Genomic DNA, 17,658 nt, shown 5'->3' on the forward strand with positions numbered 1-17,658 from the left:
AGTGTGTAAGTACCTGCATGGGGAGAAACTACTGGATATCAGAGGGCTCTTTATTCTAGCCGAGAAAGGCATAACAAACCCAAAGGGTGACAATTAGGCATAACTTTTTAACAGGAGACTGCTTAACCAGTAGAACAAACTACCAAGGGAAATGGTGGCTCCTCCATCTCTTGTTGTTGTCAACTCAACAGTGCTTTTTGAGAGCTATGCTTTAGCCAAACGCAAACACAGTTATTGGGCTCAAGCAAGGGTAACTGGATGAAAATTAATAGCCTGTGATTTACAGGAGATCAGACTAGCTTATCTAATTGGCCTGTCTCCTGGAAAAATATCTATGAAATCCATTTTTACTTAGTTGTCAAATGTGCTAATTAATAATGGATTATCTCATATCCAAAAGTTAAAAGCAAGAATTAAACTAGAATTTTTACAGGCTGGCTCCAAGAGAGATTTCCCCAAGCAATTGACTCCAACATTAGTCACACTTTATATTAAGGTTCCATCCATAGTTTATAAATGATTAATAGATATTTTAATAATCAGTCACTTGTTTGTTGCTTATGACTATGACAATATGGCCTACTAGATAGGACACTGGACTTGGTAGACATTGGTTCTGTTTCCTGCCTTGGACACTGGCTTGCTGGATGATCTTGGCCAAGTCACTTCAGCATCTTGTGTCTCAGTTTCCCCCTCTGTAAAATGGGGATAATGAAACTGACATCATTTGTAAAATGCTTTGAGACCTACTGTGAAAAGCACTATTTACAAGCGGGGCGTCATTATTATTGTAATACCAGCTGTAATACCTTCTGCTTATGAGCTTCCATAACATATACCATTCATGTCTGTAACGTTTTTAACAGCTATTCATGATTTACTAACCCTTTCTAAGTGAAAGCCCTTCCCCAGTAAATTTAAAGCATGACCAGCAGCACTAAACAGCTACTCCTCACTTCCCAGGGAAAGGAGACCGGCCTCCCAGGGTGCCCTGAAGACCATCAAAGGGCCAGAGGACAGTGCGTTCTAGAATGCTTTGTGATCAACACCCTCTTTTTAATCCAGTGGACTGTTTTAGTTTCTCAGCTGATTGGTCTTGCTCTGGGGGTGGGGAGTGTCACACGAGGAGATAGGTAGGCTCTAATTAAGGTACCATGATACCTTCTAAGCCCCTAAGTAAAAGATGACACCCAGAGCAGTAAATATTGTGATTTAATGGTACGCAGTGTAATTCTGTTGTGGCTGAGTGTCACAGAAGATTGTCGATACCCCTTACAGAACTGTCCAGTTTATAGCTGCTTAATACTAGCAAACACACTGTTTTCTAAGGGCTCTCCAGGGCCACTCTTCTGAGAATGAGGGATTGTCTCCAGCCATGGAGACGCAAGTCTTCACTCACACTATGCGATTTGACCTGCTGACTCTCTTCCCTAGCCACAGTGCCTGCAATTCCAGTGCAACCTGAGTCCCTTGTTACTGATTCCCACCAATGACAGGGAAGCAACAGGGGCAATGGTTTGCATAGGGATTGCAGAAAATAAGGAAACCAGCATGGAACAGAGGGAGAGGGAGATGGCAGAGGAAGGAAGAGCCTATGAACAGGACCATGGAAGGCAGAGCCAGTTTTAGCCCCCAAGCAGGAATATTTTGGGGTCCCTCCCCACAACAGTAAAACAGGCACATTCTTATGATAAAAAATGAATATAGGGTCTCTCCCCATGAACTGCTCATGGCCCTAAGAAATTTCTCAGTCTGCTTATGCTCAGTGCGGCTCTGTAATGCTTGTTACAGCTGTGCGGAAAGACAAGGAAGGTAGGATCTGAGCCAGGAAGGCTGTAGAGCTACTGCATTCTTATTCTTTCTGGAGTATTTAAATTTCTTGTTCTCTGGCTTTCCCTTGCAAAACATCTCAAATGTAAGTTACTTAGACCACAGTACCACACACTATAATGAGCATATACACTATTCCAACACTGGCTCCCTGTTATGTTGCATACTGATTCGGAAATTCCGCCTTGGACTTTTATGGACCTTAGTGGAGCGGCCCATTATACTGGACTGACAGAGCTTCTGTTCTCACATATTCACAAGAGATCTAAGTCAGTTGGGTTTTCTTTTACTTTGAACGAAGCTGAGTAACAATAAAACAGGCTTTAAGTATGTGGAACTCACACCCTAACATTATGCTAGACTTTAAAGTGGGCTCCTGTTCTCACTAAAATTTAACTAAATGCTTCCTCAACAAAGCTACTACTTGTGGGTGAAATTCACTCATGCACAGTGGGAGAGGCATAAACGTTAGGCCTCATTTAAGATCCCTGTAAGCGTTCAAAAGAGGGCTTCAGCGAGACTTATACAGGGGATAAACCTTGTGTGGGTCTTCTGTACAGGGGTTAATTTTAGCCTCAAGAGTTCAGGACTCACTCCTGCATCTATGAGAGCTTTGCCTGTGCTAGGGGGGGAGCAGGAATAGGCCTTAATTACAAAATGTGCTGTGATACCCAGCAACACAATGGGCCAAATTCTGTACTCAGTTACCTCAGTGTAAACCTGGCATAACTCCACTGAAATCAGCAGCGTTAGTTTGGATTCGTGCTAGGGTGACAAAGCAGAACTTGAGCCAGTGAATGGAATCAAAATGAGAGGGAAGCTGGTGCCAAGGACTTCTCTTGCATTTTTAGCTTTAGCTCAGACTCCTTACAAGGATATAATTTCTCTATTGACACTCTCTTGGCTTATTTTTTAAATTAGAAGTTTAGATTTTAAAATGTTAAAAGAAAAAAAAAAGTGTCTTGGGAATGTATTAAGCACAGTGTGATCGCCGAGAACCAATAAGGCCCATTGGGTCAATGCAACTGTAAAGATCCTTTTTTCATAGATTCACTATTCTTTTCAAGTTCTTACTGTGTAGTATGTCAATAGGAGTTTACATCTTTAATACAAATACGTACTCTGCTGCAAATGAATAGTGAAGATTTACACTAAATAACTCTATGAAAAAGCAGTTGTTCTGCAGACAGAGAGTAGCTGACTTGAAAACCTCCAACTGAATTAAAATGACATTGGGCTACCTTATGGACTTAGGCCCAGAGCCTCAAAGGCATTTAGGCACCTAACTCTCATTAAAAATCAATGGGAGTTAGGCACCCGAATACCTTTGAGTATCTGGACCTTAGAGCCTGTTTCTGGACTCACTAAAGCAAATGGCAAAACTTCCACTAGTTTCAATAGTGCAGAATGAGGTGCTAACCATGTATACCATTTTATTACAAAAATTAATGCTGTATTTGATGAAGAGTATAAAAAATACCCAAAGCACCAGACCCATTTTTTTTCATTCTCCTCTTGTCGAATAACCTCTGAAAAAAAACATAGACCAAATTCTACTAAATATGTGAATTCTGTTCACAAAGGGATTTTTAAACCCTCTAAGAGGGGGTTGTCATAGAAACAGTACAGTTTCGGCTCAACAGTTGAAGTGCAAGGTCTGTGTATCTGGGCGTGTGTACATACACGCAGACTCGTTTGGGACAAAAAAGTTTGACACTTTTGCATTTCTTTTTGCACAAGCCCCAGATATCTTTTGCCACACAATTATGGGTACATGATCAAGGAGCAGTATGAGTAGATTTGTTCGTAGATTGGCTGTCCACCTCACAGCAATGTGTTCACAGAAGCTCTCTTTACTCACTGTATGTCCTCTGTATATCATGCCTGGTTGTTTTGTGCCTACATAAATAAAAACATTGGCAACACTCATACAAGACTGTGTTTCCTTTGAGTAAAAGAAAATTGCAAAGTCATTTCATTAGATGTTCCTTTAAAAAACAAAACATGCACATCACACGTTTACATTGGTTTACAATAATAAAAAGTATACACACATTTAAAAAAAAAGAGAGAGGAGTGGGCCTAACAATACTGATTCAAAACGGAAATGGAAGACAGTTTCTCCCTAGAACACTTTAGGGTTTTCGGAGTCCTTATTCCATAAAAGGAATATACTTGAAACACATCCCATTTAGGTGAGATGAGATTGCTAAAATACATACACAACTAAAAAATGAGTCACCTTTTATCGGTTATCTCCTAAGTTTTTTTCCCCATGTCTATTGCATAACAGCAAGAAACTTGCTTTCTTCTGCAAGTGAGGTCAACAAAGAACTCATGTCCCCAATAGCCATGTTTGTTGTGCTCATAGGCATAGCCGGGAATGTAAGAGACGCTCGGGGAGTGGTGAGGCATGAAGAATTGTGTGAGAGATTCTGAATGATACTCGGACTCAGGGCTCCTGAAATTAAGCTGGCATGGTCCCCATCATCTATGATAGCATCAAAATCAATCTGCACACCTTCTAGGCTGTTGCTGTCAATGCTGTCAACTGTGCTTGTCACCTGGTTAGCCCCTGGGGAAAGAAGCTCAGACGAATTTGGAATACCAGTCCCCTGCAGCAGGCAGTTAGCTTCCGAAATAGAGAAAGAACCTGTTTTCATAGCTTGCTGAGTAAAGCCCATGGATTGGTCATATAACTGACCAGAGTAATTCTGCATATTAGAGCAGAACTGTTGTGGTTGACCTTGCATCTCCATCTTAATGCCATTTACCCTGTATGTCTGGTTTGCATCACTTATAAATCCTTGATGTTGTGCCAGGTTGTTTCTCAGCATGTTTTGCCGTCTGTTGCCTCCATAGTTGGCACATGGCTGGTAACTCTTTGTCACCACCAAACCTGATTGCTGGTTTCCAATGTTGTGAGACATTGGTGGACAACTCTGTGGCCCTTGACAAAGGCTCATTTGTGAGGTAGGACTAACCTGCCCTAACATCATTTGATTGGTTTGATTGACTCCCTGATAATGAATGCCTTCCCCTATTGGCTGATTTTGCAGGTATTCCTGTTCTATCGTATTTCTACTCTGCATCCCATTAGCCATACTGACAGATTGCTCACCTGGCACCATGGGATGGCCAAAATTTTGCTGACTCTTGTTTGTTAGCATGTTGTTGTTGTTCAACTTCTGCCCTTGAATCACTAAGCCACAGGAACTGTCCATTTCCCCAGAAATCATTGGTTGTCTGGTGATGCTTTCACCATATGGCTGTGCCTTATTTGCCTGCATGTTGAAAGAGTTACTGGGGGTGTTGTTGCTGATAATCATGTTCTGATGTAAACTGTAAGAACTGTTGTTTTCCACAAGATGCTGATAGCCATTTTGTTGGGCCATACCATTTCTCTCCAGGTTCTGCTGCTGGACCATCATATTGTTATATAGTCCAAAAGCTCGAGTTTGTTGGACTGCTGAGCGTGGACCACATTTCATTTTTGAAGGAGACAAGTCAGAACTTCCTGAGCTTACTTCATTCCACTGGATTGGCAGGTCGCTTTTGTTTGCTTCAGAGCTGGTCTGTTGACTGTTTGGTGAAGGGGCCTGGTGAAAGTTGTTGTTCCCTACTGCTGACCCATGATGCACTTTGTTATTGTCCAGGACATCGTTTGGCAGGTGGTCATATATGCCCTGGTTCTGGGAATTCAAATACTGAACCACATCGTCTGGCAGGAGATCCTCATCATTCAGACCACCATCCGCTTCCATGGTAGCAGCCTCCATGGTGACATTCTCACTGATACTCGGAGGACATGGGGAATAGGCGTTACGGAACAGGCCACCATCAGAGCGGGTATAGTTCTGAAGAATAAAGTTTCGCTTTTCCATAGATGGAGGCAAAACAGGAGGGTTACAGCTATTAAGACTGTTGAATCGCTGGACTCTAGGCAGAGAAAGGTTGTCGGAGACCATTCTTACTGGATCACTGGCTCTCCTTGTCCCACTTCCCAGCACATCATGAGGCAGAAAATGCCTCCTGTTATAACTATTTGCCCCGCCATCACTACATCTACGAGGAGCATTTACTGGAGGCAGAGGAGAGACTCCAGACTCCCTGCAATCACCCAACAGCGCCATCCTTGTTTTGAGGCTCATCCTCTCCATGTTAGGCAGTGGAGTTGGTGGGGGTCCACCAGTAGCTGCTGCATATTTAGCTTTCAGCCTGTATTGTTGGGCTGGGGTGAGGCTGAGTAGGCTTGGCAGGCCATCACACTGACTCACTTCACTGGATCGCCTGGAGGCATCAGTCGAGATGGGGTCATAGGAGTCGGCAACACTCATGTTCTGAGGCCTTCCCTCAGCTTGGGAAGCATCACTGGATCTCCGACTGGAAAAGCAAGGTGAAATTCCAGAGGACCTACGGCTACTCAAGTACGCGGAACTGATTGTGCTGGTGTTGCTGTCCCTCCTATTCAGCATGTTTAACACTGTGATGTCCATGCTTGAAATTTCATTTCTGTTGGGTAGAATAGTCATGGATCCTCCTAAACTGCAGCTGCTGCTTGACTGGATACCTGGTGGTAAAATTCAGATAAATGAATATTAATCAGGACCAACTGTAGAAAACGCTTAGAGTCTGAGACAAGTAACAGGCATTTCAAGAAAATACTCATATGATTCTAGGAAGTCAAGACCGTGGGCTGAATAGTACTCTTGTACAGGGGCTCACAGATTCAAGAACATCATTTCAATGTGAGCCCCAACACATCCTCAGTTGTCATCCAGTGATGTAGTTCTATTGACTACTCTGATTAACACCGACTAAGTTTCCCATATTCTTAAAAAAAACTTTTTAGATTTTTGTAACTAATTGAATGGGCATTCAAGTGATAATCTAAGTCCAGATGGCAAAATACACAAGTTGGAAATTAGAGTAATTTTTAAAGAATTCAAACATATTTGCATGTTATTTAAAACAACTGCAAAGCATCTTTCCCAGTCCCCTCTTTTAATAAACACAATATAAGCATCACTGTCACCTTTATGTCATTCCTTTTCTTGAATGCACTTCACAAACTATGTACATATAATATCACAGATGTGCAGTCACTACTAGGGTGGACAGCAGCAGCCAACTGGTTCACAGTAGGTTGCCCAAAGTGTTGGGAAGAGAAATACTGCCTTCATGTGATTCATGTAAGAAACTATACATGTGTTTTTCGAGCATTATCATCTCCATGTGTAACTATAAGTGCATTTGCAAATAGAGACCATGTTAAAGCCCATTTAAAAATGTAGTCCATGACATCTATGCAAAGCAGATAGGATCTGAGGTCTCACTTGAAAGAATACCACATAATAAACTGCACGGTATTTAATTTCTCTACCTTGGAAGGATGCAGGGTTAAAATGATGCTGTGAATTGAATGTTTGGTTCCAGGGGATCTAAGTATTTCAAGCATGATAATCAGACCACCAATATTCACTTCCAGGAATATAAAATATGGGATTACCAACTTCTACCAGTATAGTACAATTTCTAATTTAAACAGAAATATCTATATATATTGAAAAATTTAGGTGTCTTACAGCTCCTAGGTAAGTAGAACTCCCATTGAATTTCATGAGTTGTACAGTCTGTGTAAGTCCTGAAACATCAAGCCCTAAGAGGACGAATTTAAAGAATGAAAGTATGATTAATCCAGTTATGCATATCTCACCATTTCCTATGAGAGGTGGCAAGGTTGGGGCTTTTGAAGGTGGAATGGGATTCAGTCTTGGAAGCACTCCATTAACTTGTTTCAACCTTTCTAATTTGACTTGCTCCATCCATTTGGTCCCTGTCATGTTCCTCCTGGCCTGTAGGCCAAGTGCAGTGGTTGCTGTGGAAATGGTAGAGTCCATGATTGGGGTTTCATCAATGACACTGAGGTCTCCTACACTACCTCCACTGGTCAGATTAAGCTCGATCCCATGGTTGGAATAGTTGCTGACGGGGGACTGTTCGCTGCTGCATGTAGACTGACTACCAGGGCTTGGCTGAGATGTCTGTTGGAGTGAAATAAGAAATGAATGATAATTAGGATTAGGAAAAGAATGCTAATGAATTGATTTCAATGTACTTCATGAACAGATATTATTCCATATTGAGTCAAAGAAAAACAAATGAACCAAAAAGCTAAGTTTAAACAGATGACAATGATCGTTGATTAAAGGCTTTCTGGTACACGATTACTTGACTTTTAACCACACTAAAAACTATTGAGAACACCTCCTCCCACAGTGTTAAAATTCATCTCAGCATCTTACTAACAGAGAATACATTACATCTATATTATGCTATTCATCTGAAAAGATCCCAGATCAATTAAATCACTTTACAGGTTTCATATATATCCTGTATCCAATTACAGGATACATTTCATTATTACTGTTACTTGTATTATTGTGTTGCCTAGGAGCCCTCAGTCATGGACCAAGACCAAATTTAGATAATTTGAAAGTAATTACCCAAATTGGAATTTGACCAAGACATCCGGGCTAACTTATAGTGCTAGGCTTGCAAAAAACAACCATCACCCAACAACATTGGGCTTTTTTTTAAAAAAGTATACAGGCAAAGAATTTGAAGTATTTGATAATATTCAAGAAGTACAGATGCACTGTTCCAAGCATTTGAGGGTTTAAACTTAGGCATATAATAACGACAAATGAAAAAATTTCAAAGTAAAAATACTATAACTTAATATCAGCTTAATCTCAGCACCCTTGGACCATGATTTCTGACCAGACACAGGCAGTAAGGACCTCAGCTTTATGTCCTATATGAGTAAAATAGGTGCTGTTGTTCTAAAGTCAAGTCATCTGTCACACTGCAATGCAAGACTCTGAATGCAGACAGAGTTCTGCATGCTTCAGCTGGGAGTAGACTCTGGTTTCTATGGGGTTGGATGGGACATAAAGTTAGAATAAAACAACATATTTGCTGATTACAAGTTCTCTTTGCATTAATGAAAAGAACAAAACAGAAGACTCCAGCAGCACACTCAAGTGTAACACCTTCTCAGTACTATGTCTGCACTGGAGCTAGATGTGTAATTTCCAGCTCCAGTAGATAAACCTGTGCCAACTCTGATCGAGGCAGCATGCTAAAAATAGAAGCGATGTCCGAGGAGTGAGTGTACAAGGACAGGCTAACTGCCTCAAGTGCGTACACATCTTTCAGGTGGAATTGCACTTGGGGCACCTAGCCTGTTGCAGCTACCACACTGTTATTTTTAGCATGCTAACTTGATAAGGGCTAGCACAAGTATGTCAACCGGGGCTGGAAATTATACCTTCAGATCCAGTATAGATGTATCCTCACTGGGAAGATAGCCATCTACTGAATCAAAATTTTCACTTTCTTGGAGATCTCCCAGATTTGTGACACAACCACAGCCCAAGGTGATATTCTGCAAGGGGCATTGACCTGCCACAACTCCATTTTCTCTGTCAAACGAACAGGTAAGACCAATGCTCCGAAATGTTTATTTTATTGTAGTGGTATTCTTGCGGCTGTAAAATACAGGGTCTTTGAAGTACTCAGGAGCGTCTTCCCTACAAGAATGAGAAAATTATTGGAGTGGCAGGGAGGGAGGGAACAAGGAGAGAGCAAGGGGGGGGGTCTTTAGGAGTAATACTTCATTCTTCATTCATGCGTCTGATGAAGTGGGTATTCACCCACGAGAGCTTATGCCCCAATACACCTGTTAGTCTTAAAAGTGCCACAGGACTCTGTTGCTTTTTACAGATCCAGACTAACACGGCTACCCCTCTGATACTTCATTCTAGGATGCACCAGTTAGCTATTATAACCACAGATCTGTATGACATGCAAAATCATTTTGCTTCCAAGAACAGTTTCATAAACACATATCTATTTTATTATTTTACTTTTAGGCTTTTGCATTTTCAGTCACCATGTGATCTCCATGCAAACTCTTTTCTAGGGTGGCTAACTAGAATTTTGTAGTTATCAGTAATGTCTTTGAATTCTAACAACAAAGTGAATAAAGATACAAGCCTGTGCCGGAGTGGTGGCTTAGTATGACTATGATGAATACTTGGGTGTAATAATAATTTCAGTGATTTCTAATGTCAATGATAATGCTTGTAATTTATAAGTCCACACGGAATGTGGTACACTTTCAAATCTTGGTCACTGCAGATTTGGTGAGGGCACTAAAGAATAAATGTTAACTGGGAGCAGTGAGCTTGCACCCATTGTACAAGAGTTAAATAAAGAATGCTAATGATCAGAAGTCTGTTCTTGTAGCCACAAAAATTGGTCAAAATAAGTCAGAAGTGGAGAAAATGATCATGGGAATGCATCTCTATAGATATGTATATACATAAATATGATATATACAAACAAATACATCTGAAACTATTTCACCAGCATAATCTAGCTATTTCACATGCCAAGTGTTTTTCAAAATGTTCATTACACATATTTGGGAATGTGTCTGATGGAATGCTTCTTACTAAATAACAGAATGATTTGACAAGAAGCAAAAGACTAAAAAAAAGAAAAAATGTTGCAATGAAAATCATTCAGAGAAGTTTAAATCCCCTCACCTTATTACCCACTGTCCTTAGGAAGTTAGAACAAGACATTTAAGAACATTAGACAGAAGAAACATTGGATTAGTAGAAAAACAAGGGACATGTCAACTCGTAATACAAACCAAGAAAAGAAGGACAACTAAATTACATTTTAATCACCTATTTGTAGAGCTGATTGACAGTGGGAAATATTCAATACCATTCATAAAAAACTAACTTGTTTTAAGGCCCAATCCTGCAAAGCTTTACTCACGTTAGTGCCTCTTACTCAACTAGTTTCATTAACAGCAATGGACTACTCACCTAAGTAAGAGTGGCAGGAATAGCTTGGGCCCGCAGAGCCTAATGTAATATCTACTAACATCAACAGACGACTGCCTTTTGACTACAATGAGAGTTACACTGGACCCTCTGAGTATTATTAACTGAAAATTATTACTTAATTTGGGTTTGAAGTGGTAAATTTAGTCATGGAGTAACTCTTATCTTGGTAGGTATGGATGCTACTAAGCAGAGTTAGGATTATGTGAGTAGAGACTGAAGGATCTGGCTTTTTATTCCCCAATGGATGGGCGTGAAGATATTGTAAATCCAGATATGGTAGAGAATGAGTTATCTTTTTTGTCTAGTTCTATCTCCCCTTGAGAGAAGGGTGCACTAGAGACAGTTACTTAGAGAAAATATTTCATTATTTAATAGATCTAGTAAAAAATGCAAAACACCTAACAAACATTAACTCAAAATTACAAAAGTTATTCTTGTTCCACTGGTTTAAAAAACCCAGCCCCCTCCCTTTCCACACACACACCTTTTCCTTTATTTGAATTTTTTCACAATAATTTTTATTGAAATTTTCATTTTCATTTTTTTTCTATTGTCTTCCACACTCTTTTAATCTTGTTTCCCCATTTCCACCCACTTTTTCTTTTTTTCTATTTTGCTGTTGGAAGGTGGCAGGGGAAACAGATGAGCAATAAACTAAAAACCAGAAAAAAAGCTAAATTTCCCATTTTTCAATTTAGCTCAAAAGTAAAAAATTTTAAAAAAAATCTGTGAAAATTTTCAATTTGCAAAAAAGGCAATTTTCAGTGAAACCATGTTTTTGTTTGAAAAATGTGTACCAATATTTAATAGCTCCTGAATTTGGAGGGCTTACATCTGTCAAACCACACCTCCATTTTGGCTGATCCAATTTTCTGATTGTAGTGAACAACAATAATAATAATCATTAATAATAAACATCTAGCACTTAAACAGTGCTTTTCATCAATAGATAATGCATTGTGAGGGGAAAATAGGAATAAACCATGGACACAAAATAGCGGAGGCAGGTAACTATGGGGTCATGCTGTTCTCCCAATAAGGAGGTCTGGTTTGAAAACTAGAGCCACAAACAATTAGACCCTGGGAAGCTGCGGGGGTGAATCTACCCCACACTAGCCTGCTGCCTCTAATTGCCCTCGTGCACCCCAATGATATGCGCTAGCAGTTTGTTAGAGCACTTTGATCCAATCCTCTTTGAAATGGGACTATCTCAAAGCGTATTAATGAACTGTCAGTGCACACCCAGCAGAGTGCTCATGGACAGCTAGTCCACATCAGACTAGTCAAGGGAAGATTCACACCCCAGCTTGCCACAGTCTAATTGTTCATGTAGACAAGTCCTAACAGTAAGACCTTTATCCTGCATTGTAATCTACACAAGCAAACTGCTGCATCCATGTGGAGCTCCTTGATTTTTTTGGGCAACAGTCAGTCTGTGCAGATCGCAATGAAGGTCTGGGAAATAAATGTTGGCATTTATTATTGATTCACCCCTCCTCCCATAAGCCAAGAAAATAATTCCCTATGGTTAGTTAACATGTAAAGAGAAGGAAAGTTAAAAATCACATAATATTCCAAAAGTTCCATTAAAGGAAAATCCTGCTGAACCTTAACTATCGAGACATTTTAAGTATGCCCATAATATTGCATCTATAGGGAACTGGCTTTTATAATGACTTCTGTAGAGTATCAGTTAATAAGACAACAGTACTATATAGCAGGAATCATGATTTTATATCTAAGGCCTGGTCTACACTGGGGGGGGATCAATCTAAGTTACACAACTTCAGCTACGTGAATAACGTAGCTGAAGTTGATGTACTTACATCGACTTACCATGGTGTCTTCACCATGGTGAGTCGACTGCTGCCACCCCCCCCCCATCAACTCTGCCTGAGCCTCTCGCGGAGCTGGAGTATGATGGGAGAGCGATCGGGGGTTGATTTATCGTGTCTAGACTAGACACTATAAATCGATCCCCGCTGGATCGATTGCTGCCTGCCAATCTGGCAAGTAGTGTAGACTGTTAACTTTTTTCTTCACACATACAGACTTACAAGTATATTCATAATAACGATGACGCTTAGCATTCATTATAAGCCACTTTAGACCTACAAAGTATTGAAAAAACATTACTTAAAGCAGTGAACCTGCAACCCCCTGTGATAGAGGCCTTGTCTACACTATGCGTTTAAACTGATTTTAGCAGCATTAAACCAATTTAACCCTGTACCCGTCCACATAACGAGGCCCTTTATATCGATATAAAGGGCTCTTTAAACCGCTTTCTGCACTCCTCCCCGATGAGAGGAGTAGCGCTGAAATCGGTATTGCCATGTCAGATTAGGGTTAGTGTGGCGGCAAATCGATAGTATTGGCATCCAGGCGATATCCCACAGTGCACCATTGTGACCAATCTGGAAAGCGATCTGAACTTGGATGCACTGGCCAGGTAGACAGGAAAAGCCCCGCGAACTTTTGAATTTTATTTCCTGTTTGCCCAGCGTGGAGCTCAGACCAGCACGGCTGGTGATGTAGTCCCAAATCCAAAAAGAGCTCCAGCATGGACCGTACGGGAGATACTGGATCTGATCGTTGTCTGGGGAGACAAAACTGTTCTATCAGAGCTCTGTTACAGAAGACGAAATGCCAAAGCATTTGAAAAAATCTCCAGGCTATGATACAGAGTCCACAGTACAGTGCTGTGTGACAAGCGTAATGGAAAGCTAAAGAATGAAATGGACGCTCATGGAGGGAGGGAGGGGTTACTGAGGACTTCAGCTATCCCACAGTCCCCGCAGTCTCCGAAAAGCATTTGCATTCTTGGCTGAGCTTCCAATGCCTGAACGGTCAAAAACATTTTCTTGGGTGTTTCAGGGTATATGTCGTCAATTTACACCATTCCCCCCTGAAAGAAAAGAGAAAAAAACCTTTTCTCGCCTTTTTTCAATGTCACCCTATGTCTACTGCATGCTGCTGGTAGACGGGGTGCTGCAGCGCTGAACACCAGTATCCCCTTCCCAATGGCAGACGGTACAATATGACTGCTATCCATCATCATCAGCAGCAGCGTGAGTGCTCCTGGCTGGCCTCGGTGAGGTCAGCCAGGGGCACCTGGGGAAAAATGGGAATGACTCCCGGTCATCCCTGGCAGATGGCACAGAACGGCTGGTAACCGTCTTCTTCATAGCAACTGGAGGCTGACCTCTATCAGCCCCCGCCTTTCATGTCTAAAGAAAAGATTCTGTACTGCCTGGACTATCATAGCAGCAGGAGGCTGGGCTCCTCTCCCTCGTCACCTTTTAATGTCCTGCCTGGACTATCATAGCAGCTGGAGGCTTCCTCCCCCTCATTTTATCTCACTGAAAAGTCAGTGTTTCTTATTCCTGCATTCTTTATTACTTCATCACACAAATGGGGGGACAATGCCACAGTAGCCCAACAGGGCTGGGGGAGGAGGGAAGCAATGGGTGGGGTTGTTCCAGGGGTACCCCTAAGAATGGTATGCAGCTCATCATTTCTGCAGGATCTCTGGGGCTCTGACATGGTGTGGCTGTGCTCTCTAGTTCTCTAGTACACTTGCCCCATATTCTAGGCAGGACTGACTCTATTTTTAGACAAAACATAAAGAAGGGAATGACCCGGAGAGTCATTCCCATTTTTGTCCATGTGCCCCCGGCCGACCTCAGCGAGGCCAACCAGGAGCACCCATGACAGCAGCAGAGGTACAGAACGACTGATAACCGTCATCTCATCGCCAATTTACAATGGCATGGCAGACAGTGCAATAGGGATGGTAACCATCTTTGCTACCTTGCAAAGGCAAATGAATGCTGCTGTGTAGTCCTGCAGTACCGCCTCTGTCAGCAGCATCCAGTACATTTGGTGACAGTGACAAAAGGCAAAACGGGCTCCATGGTTGCCAAGCTATGGCATCTGCCAGGGCAATCCAAGGAAAAAGGGCGTGAAATGATTGTCTGCCGTTGCTTTCATGGAGGAAGGATTGAGTGACGACATTTACCCAGAACCACCCGCGACACTGTTTTTGCATTGGGATCTCAACCCAGAATTCCAATGGGCGGTTGAGACTGCAGGAACTATGGGATAGCTACAGGATAGCTACCCACAGTGCAATGCTCCGGAAATCGACGTTAGCCCGGTACATGGATGCAAACTGTCGAATTAATGTGCTTAGTGTGGCCTCATGCACTCGACTTTATACAATCTGTTTTACAAAACCGGTTTATGTAAAATTGGAATAATCCCGTAGTGTAGACACACCCAGAGAGTAGTGCTTAGTACTACTCACCATTCCCAAGGACTGCCAGTAAGCTGTATGCTTGGTACTAAGAGCCTGCAGAACAGGTTCTTTAAAAAATGATCTTGCTCCCATTGAAGTTAATCACAAACTTCCTGTTGACTTCAAAAGCAGAAGCAATGGCCCTAAACTATAAACACATGTTGTATTTCTGTAGTACTGGCTAGTCTTTTACACATATTGTCCTGATTTTCAAGGGTGAGGAATTCCCAAAGCTCCACTGACTTCTGTGGATTTTTGAGTGCTCAGCATTACGAAAAATCATGGCCCCCATTTGCATAGTAGTTATATACCTGTATCATGTGTGACTGGTTAAATGCACTCTTTGGGCTGGACCCTCTGTTAGCAAAAAATTGGCATAGTTTGGATGGCTGGGCAGGAGATGCTCATGCTGCCTTAAGGACTTCTTGATTCTAAGGGTGCATATATACATGCAAGCATAGAAAAGTGTACTATACTTAGCCTGCAATGCTAACAAACCCTAGCCTGCAAGGACCAGATCCTCAAAGGTATTTAAATGCCCAATTATCATTGATAGCTTTGAGATGCTGAGTCCAAGTGCTTTGGTTTTTTAGTTGGTAGGAGTCAGCTGGTCTAATGAAACAATGCCTGCTTCTTATAGACTTGGGGACTTTTTTTTAAAAGAATTAAAATGCTGCAGGAAATTAATTGCACAAACCTATATGAAAGCAAAATTAAGAATACACAACTAAACACCGAGGAAATGTGAAAGTTCAGTCTGAACACACACATTGGCTCTGCCCCCTGCATGCATATATTTGGTATTACCTGTGGATTCATAATCAAATATCTTAGATAAATGTGTATCTAAGATTGCAGAGAAAAAATGTTTCATGCTTTCAGATAGAATATGCAATCACATAATTAAAGACTATGGCCTGCATTTTCAAGAGTGACTAGTGATTTTAGATGCCTCAGTTTTAAGGTGCTGAACTTGAGATGTTAAAGGAGTCAGATTTTCAGAGCTTAGTATTTTCTGAAAATCAAGCACCTTTAAAGTGCTGTTTGTTACTGTTTTTAAAACCATTTAAAATATATATGATTTTGTAAAAAAATGAGTGCACTGAAGTTTATTAAAAAATAATAATAGAGAGGAAGAAACAAAGAAGCACAGTATGTTGCATACCATTGGTTTTTCTGACTTGACAGCTTTCACTTGGAGGCATTCTTCCCGCTTTGAGGTAGTGTTGCTGAGGTCCTTTTGTTCGCCAATTGCACCCTGAGTCTGCTGGCCTGGTGATCTGGACTGAGAATGGCTGCCTGGATCTCTTGGTGGTGGAGGCCTTGGATGAATATCTCCACGCTGCTTCTTGGTGACATGTGCCTCGGGGCCATGCACAGTCTTCACGTGTTTCCGGAGAGAACTGGGGTCTGTGTAGCGCTTTGTGCAGCCTGGTATCTTGCAAACATATGGTTTCTGCCAGATCAGGTAGGAAGAAAGGCTGAGGTTAGATTTGGTTTCCTTGTAGGATTCCTAAGAGTTCCTTTGAGCGCAGTAAGTGTAACGATTATACCCTTCCACAGTGAATGCATTAACAAAGTGATGACATTGTGAAACTGTCTTAGCATTGACCACACCTAATAAAATCTACTCCTCTTCCTTGGTTTTGAAGGGAGCACAATGCACATTATTGCTACACATCTAACAAAGTAAGAACACAGGCAGATCCTCAGCTGAAGTAAACTGCCATAACTCCATTGAAGACAACGAAGCTACGACAATGTACTCCAGCTGAAGATCGACTCCATGGGATTTACCATATTGGATCAGATCACTGGTTTATCTAATTCTGCATCCTGCCTCTGGGTGGTCCAGTACCTAATGCTTGAAATTCAGAGGAAAGCAAAATCCTTCTATGATGCACCGAGCCAACTATTGAGGGGGGAATTCATACATCATCCTCTAAAGGCCATCAGTTTAAATGCTTAAGCATGGGATTTGATGACCACTATCATTCTGATCCAGCATAACTATTATTCGAGGTCATAAATTTATCAGCCCTTCTTTAAATCCAGTGACATCAATGGAGCTACCTCAGTTTACACCAGCTGAGGGTTTGGTTCTATAGCATCAGCGCACTTCATTGTGAAATACATTTCTGCTCAATTTTGTTGTTGCATGGTCACCAATGCAAGAAAGTGATGTTCCATTGATGATGATAAACTAAATTTAGTGATTGACTGTTGAATATGCAACCTAGAGCTTAAAAAGCAGAGCAAAGCATCCAGATCAAAAACACACCTTGTTTGTGCCTCATATTGCTATGATGGGATGGACAAATTGATTCCAACAAAGTATGAACCAACCCAAAGCTTAGATCAGGTATTGGACAGGTTTAGGTAAATCTCCTACCCCTGATTTTTGTAATAATTTACAAAATCCACCCTTATGTATCAGCAAGTCTAGAAGTTGCAGAACATATGCATCCAGATTTAAGCTGAGTATGGAGCTGTGCAATGCTGTCTGGGTCACCTGTGATGCACAGATGCTACAGTGACTGCAAAATTTGAAGAGAATGCTAGTCCTCGTGAATTGCTGTGACGGATGTGGTGGGAAATCAC

At 41.4% G+C, this 17,658-nt stretch overlaps 1 protein-coding gene across 3 annotated transcripts in view; it reads right to left on the bottom strand.

Moving 5' to 3' along the window:
- Positions 1 to 1,032: 1,032 nt before the first annotated feature.
- Positions 1,033 to 17,658, bottom strand: part of GLI3 (GLI family zinc finger 3) — a 257,580-nt gene continuing 240,954 nt past the window's right edge. For all 3 annotated transcript variants that reach the window (XM_030551398.1, XM_030551397.1, XM_030551399.1), the window contains 3 exons: positions 16,223 to 16,513; positions 7,547 to 7,874; positions 1,033 to 6,400 (listed from right to left, as the gene is read on the bottom strand). In XM_030551398.1, coding sequence (XP_030407258.1) covers positions 4,110 to 6,400; positions 7,547 to 7,874; positions 16,223 to 16,513 — 2,910 coding nt within the window. In that variant the 3' untranslated portion in view covers positions 1,033 to 4,109. The remainder of the gene's footprint in view (positions 6,401 to 7,546; positions 7,875 to 16,222; positions 16,514 to 17,658) is intronic.

The sequence above is a fragment of the Gopherus evgoodei genome, chromosome 2 (assembly GCF_007399415.2).
Source record: "Gopherus evgoodei ecotype Sinaloan lineage chromosome 2, rGopEvg1_v1.p, whole genome shotgun sequence".
NCBI classification, from domain to species: domain Eukaryota; kingdom Metazoa; phylum Chordata; order Testudines; family Testudinidae; genus Gopherus; species Gopherus evgoodei.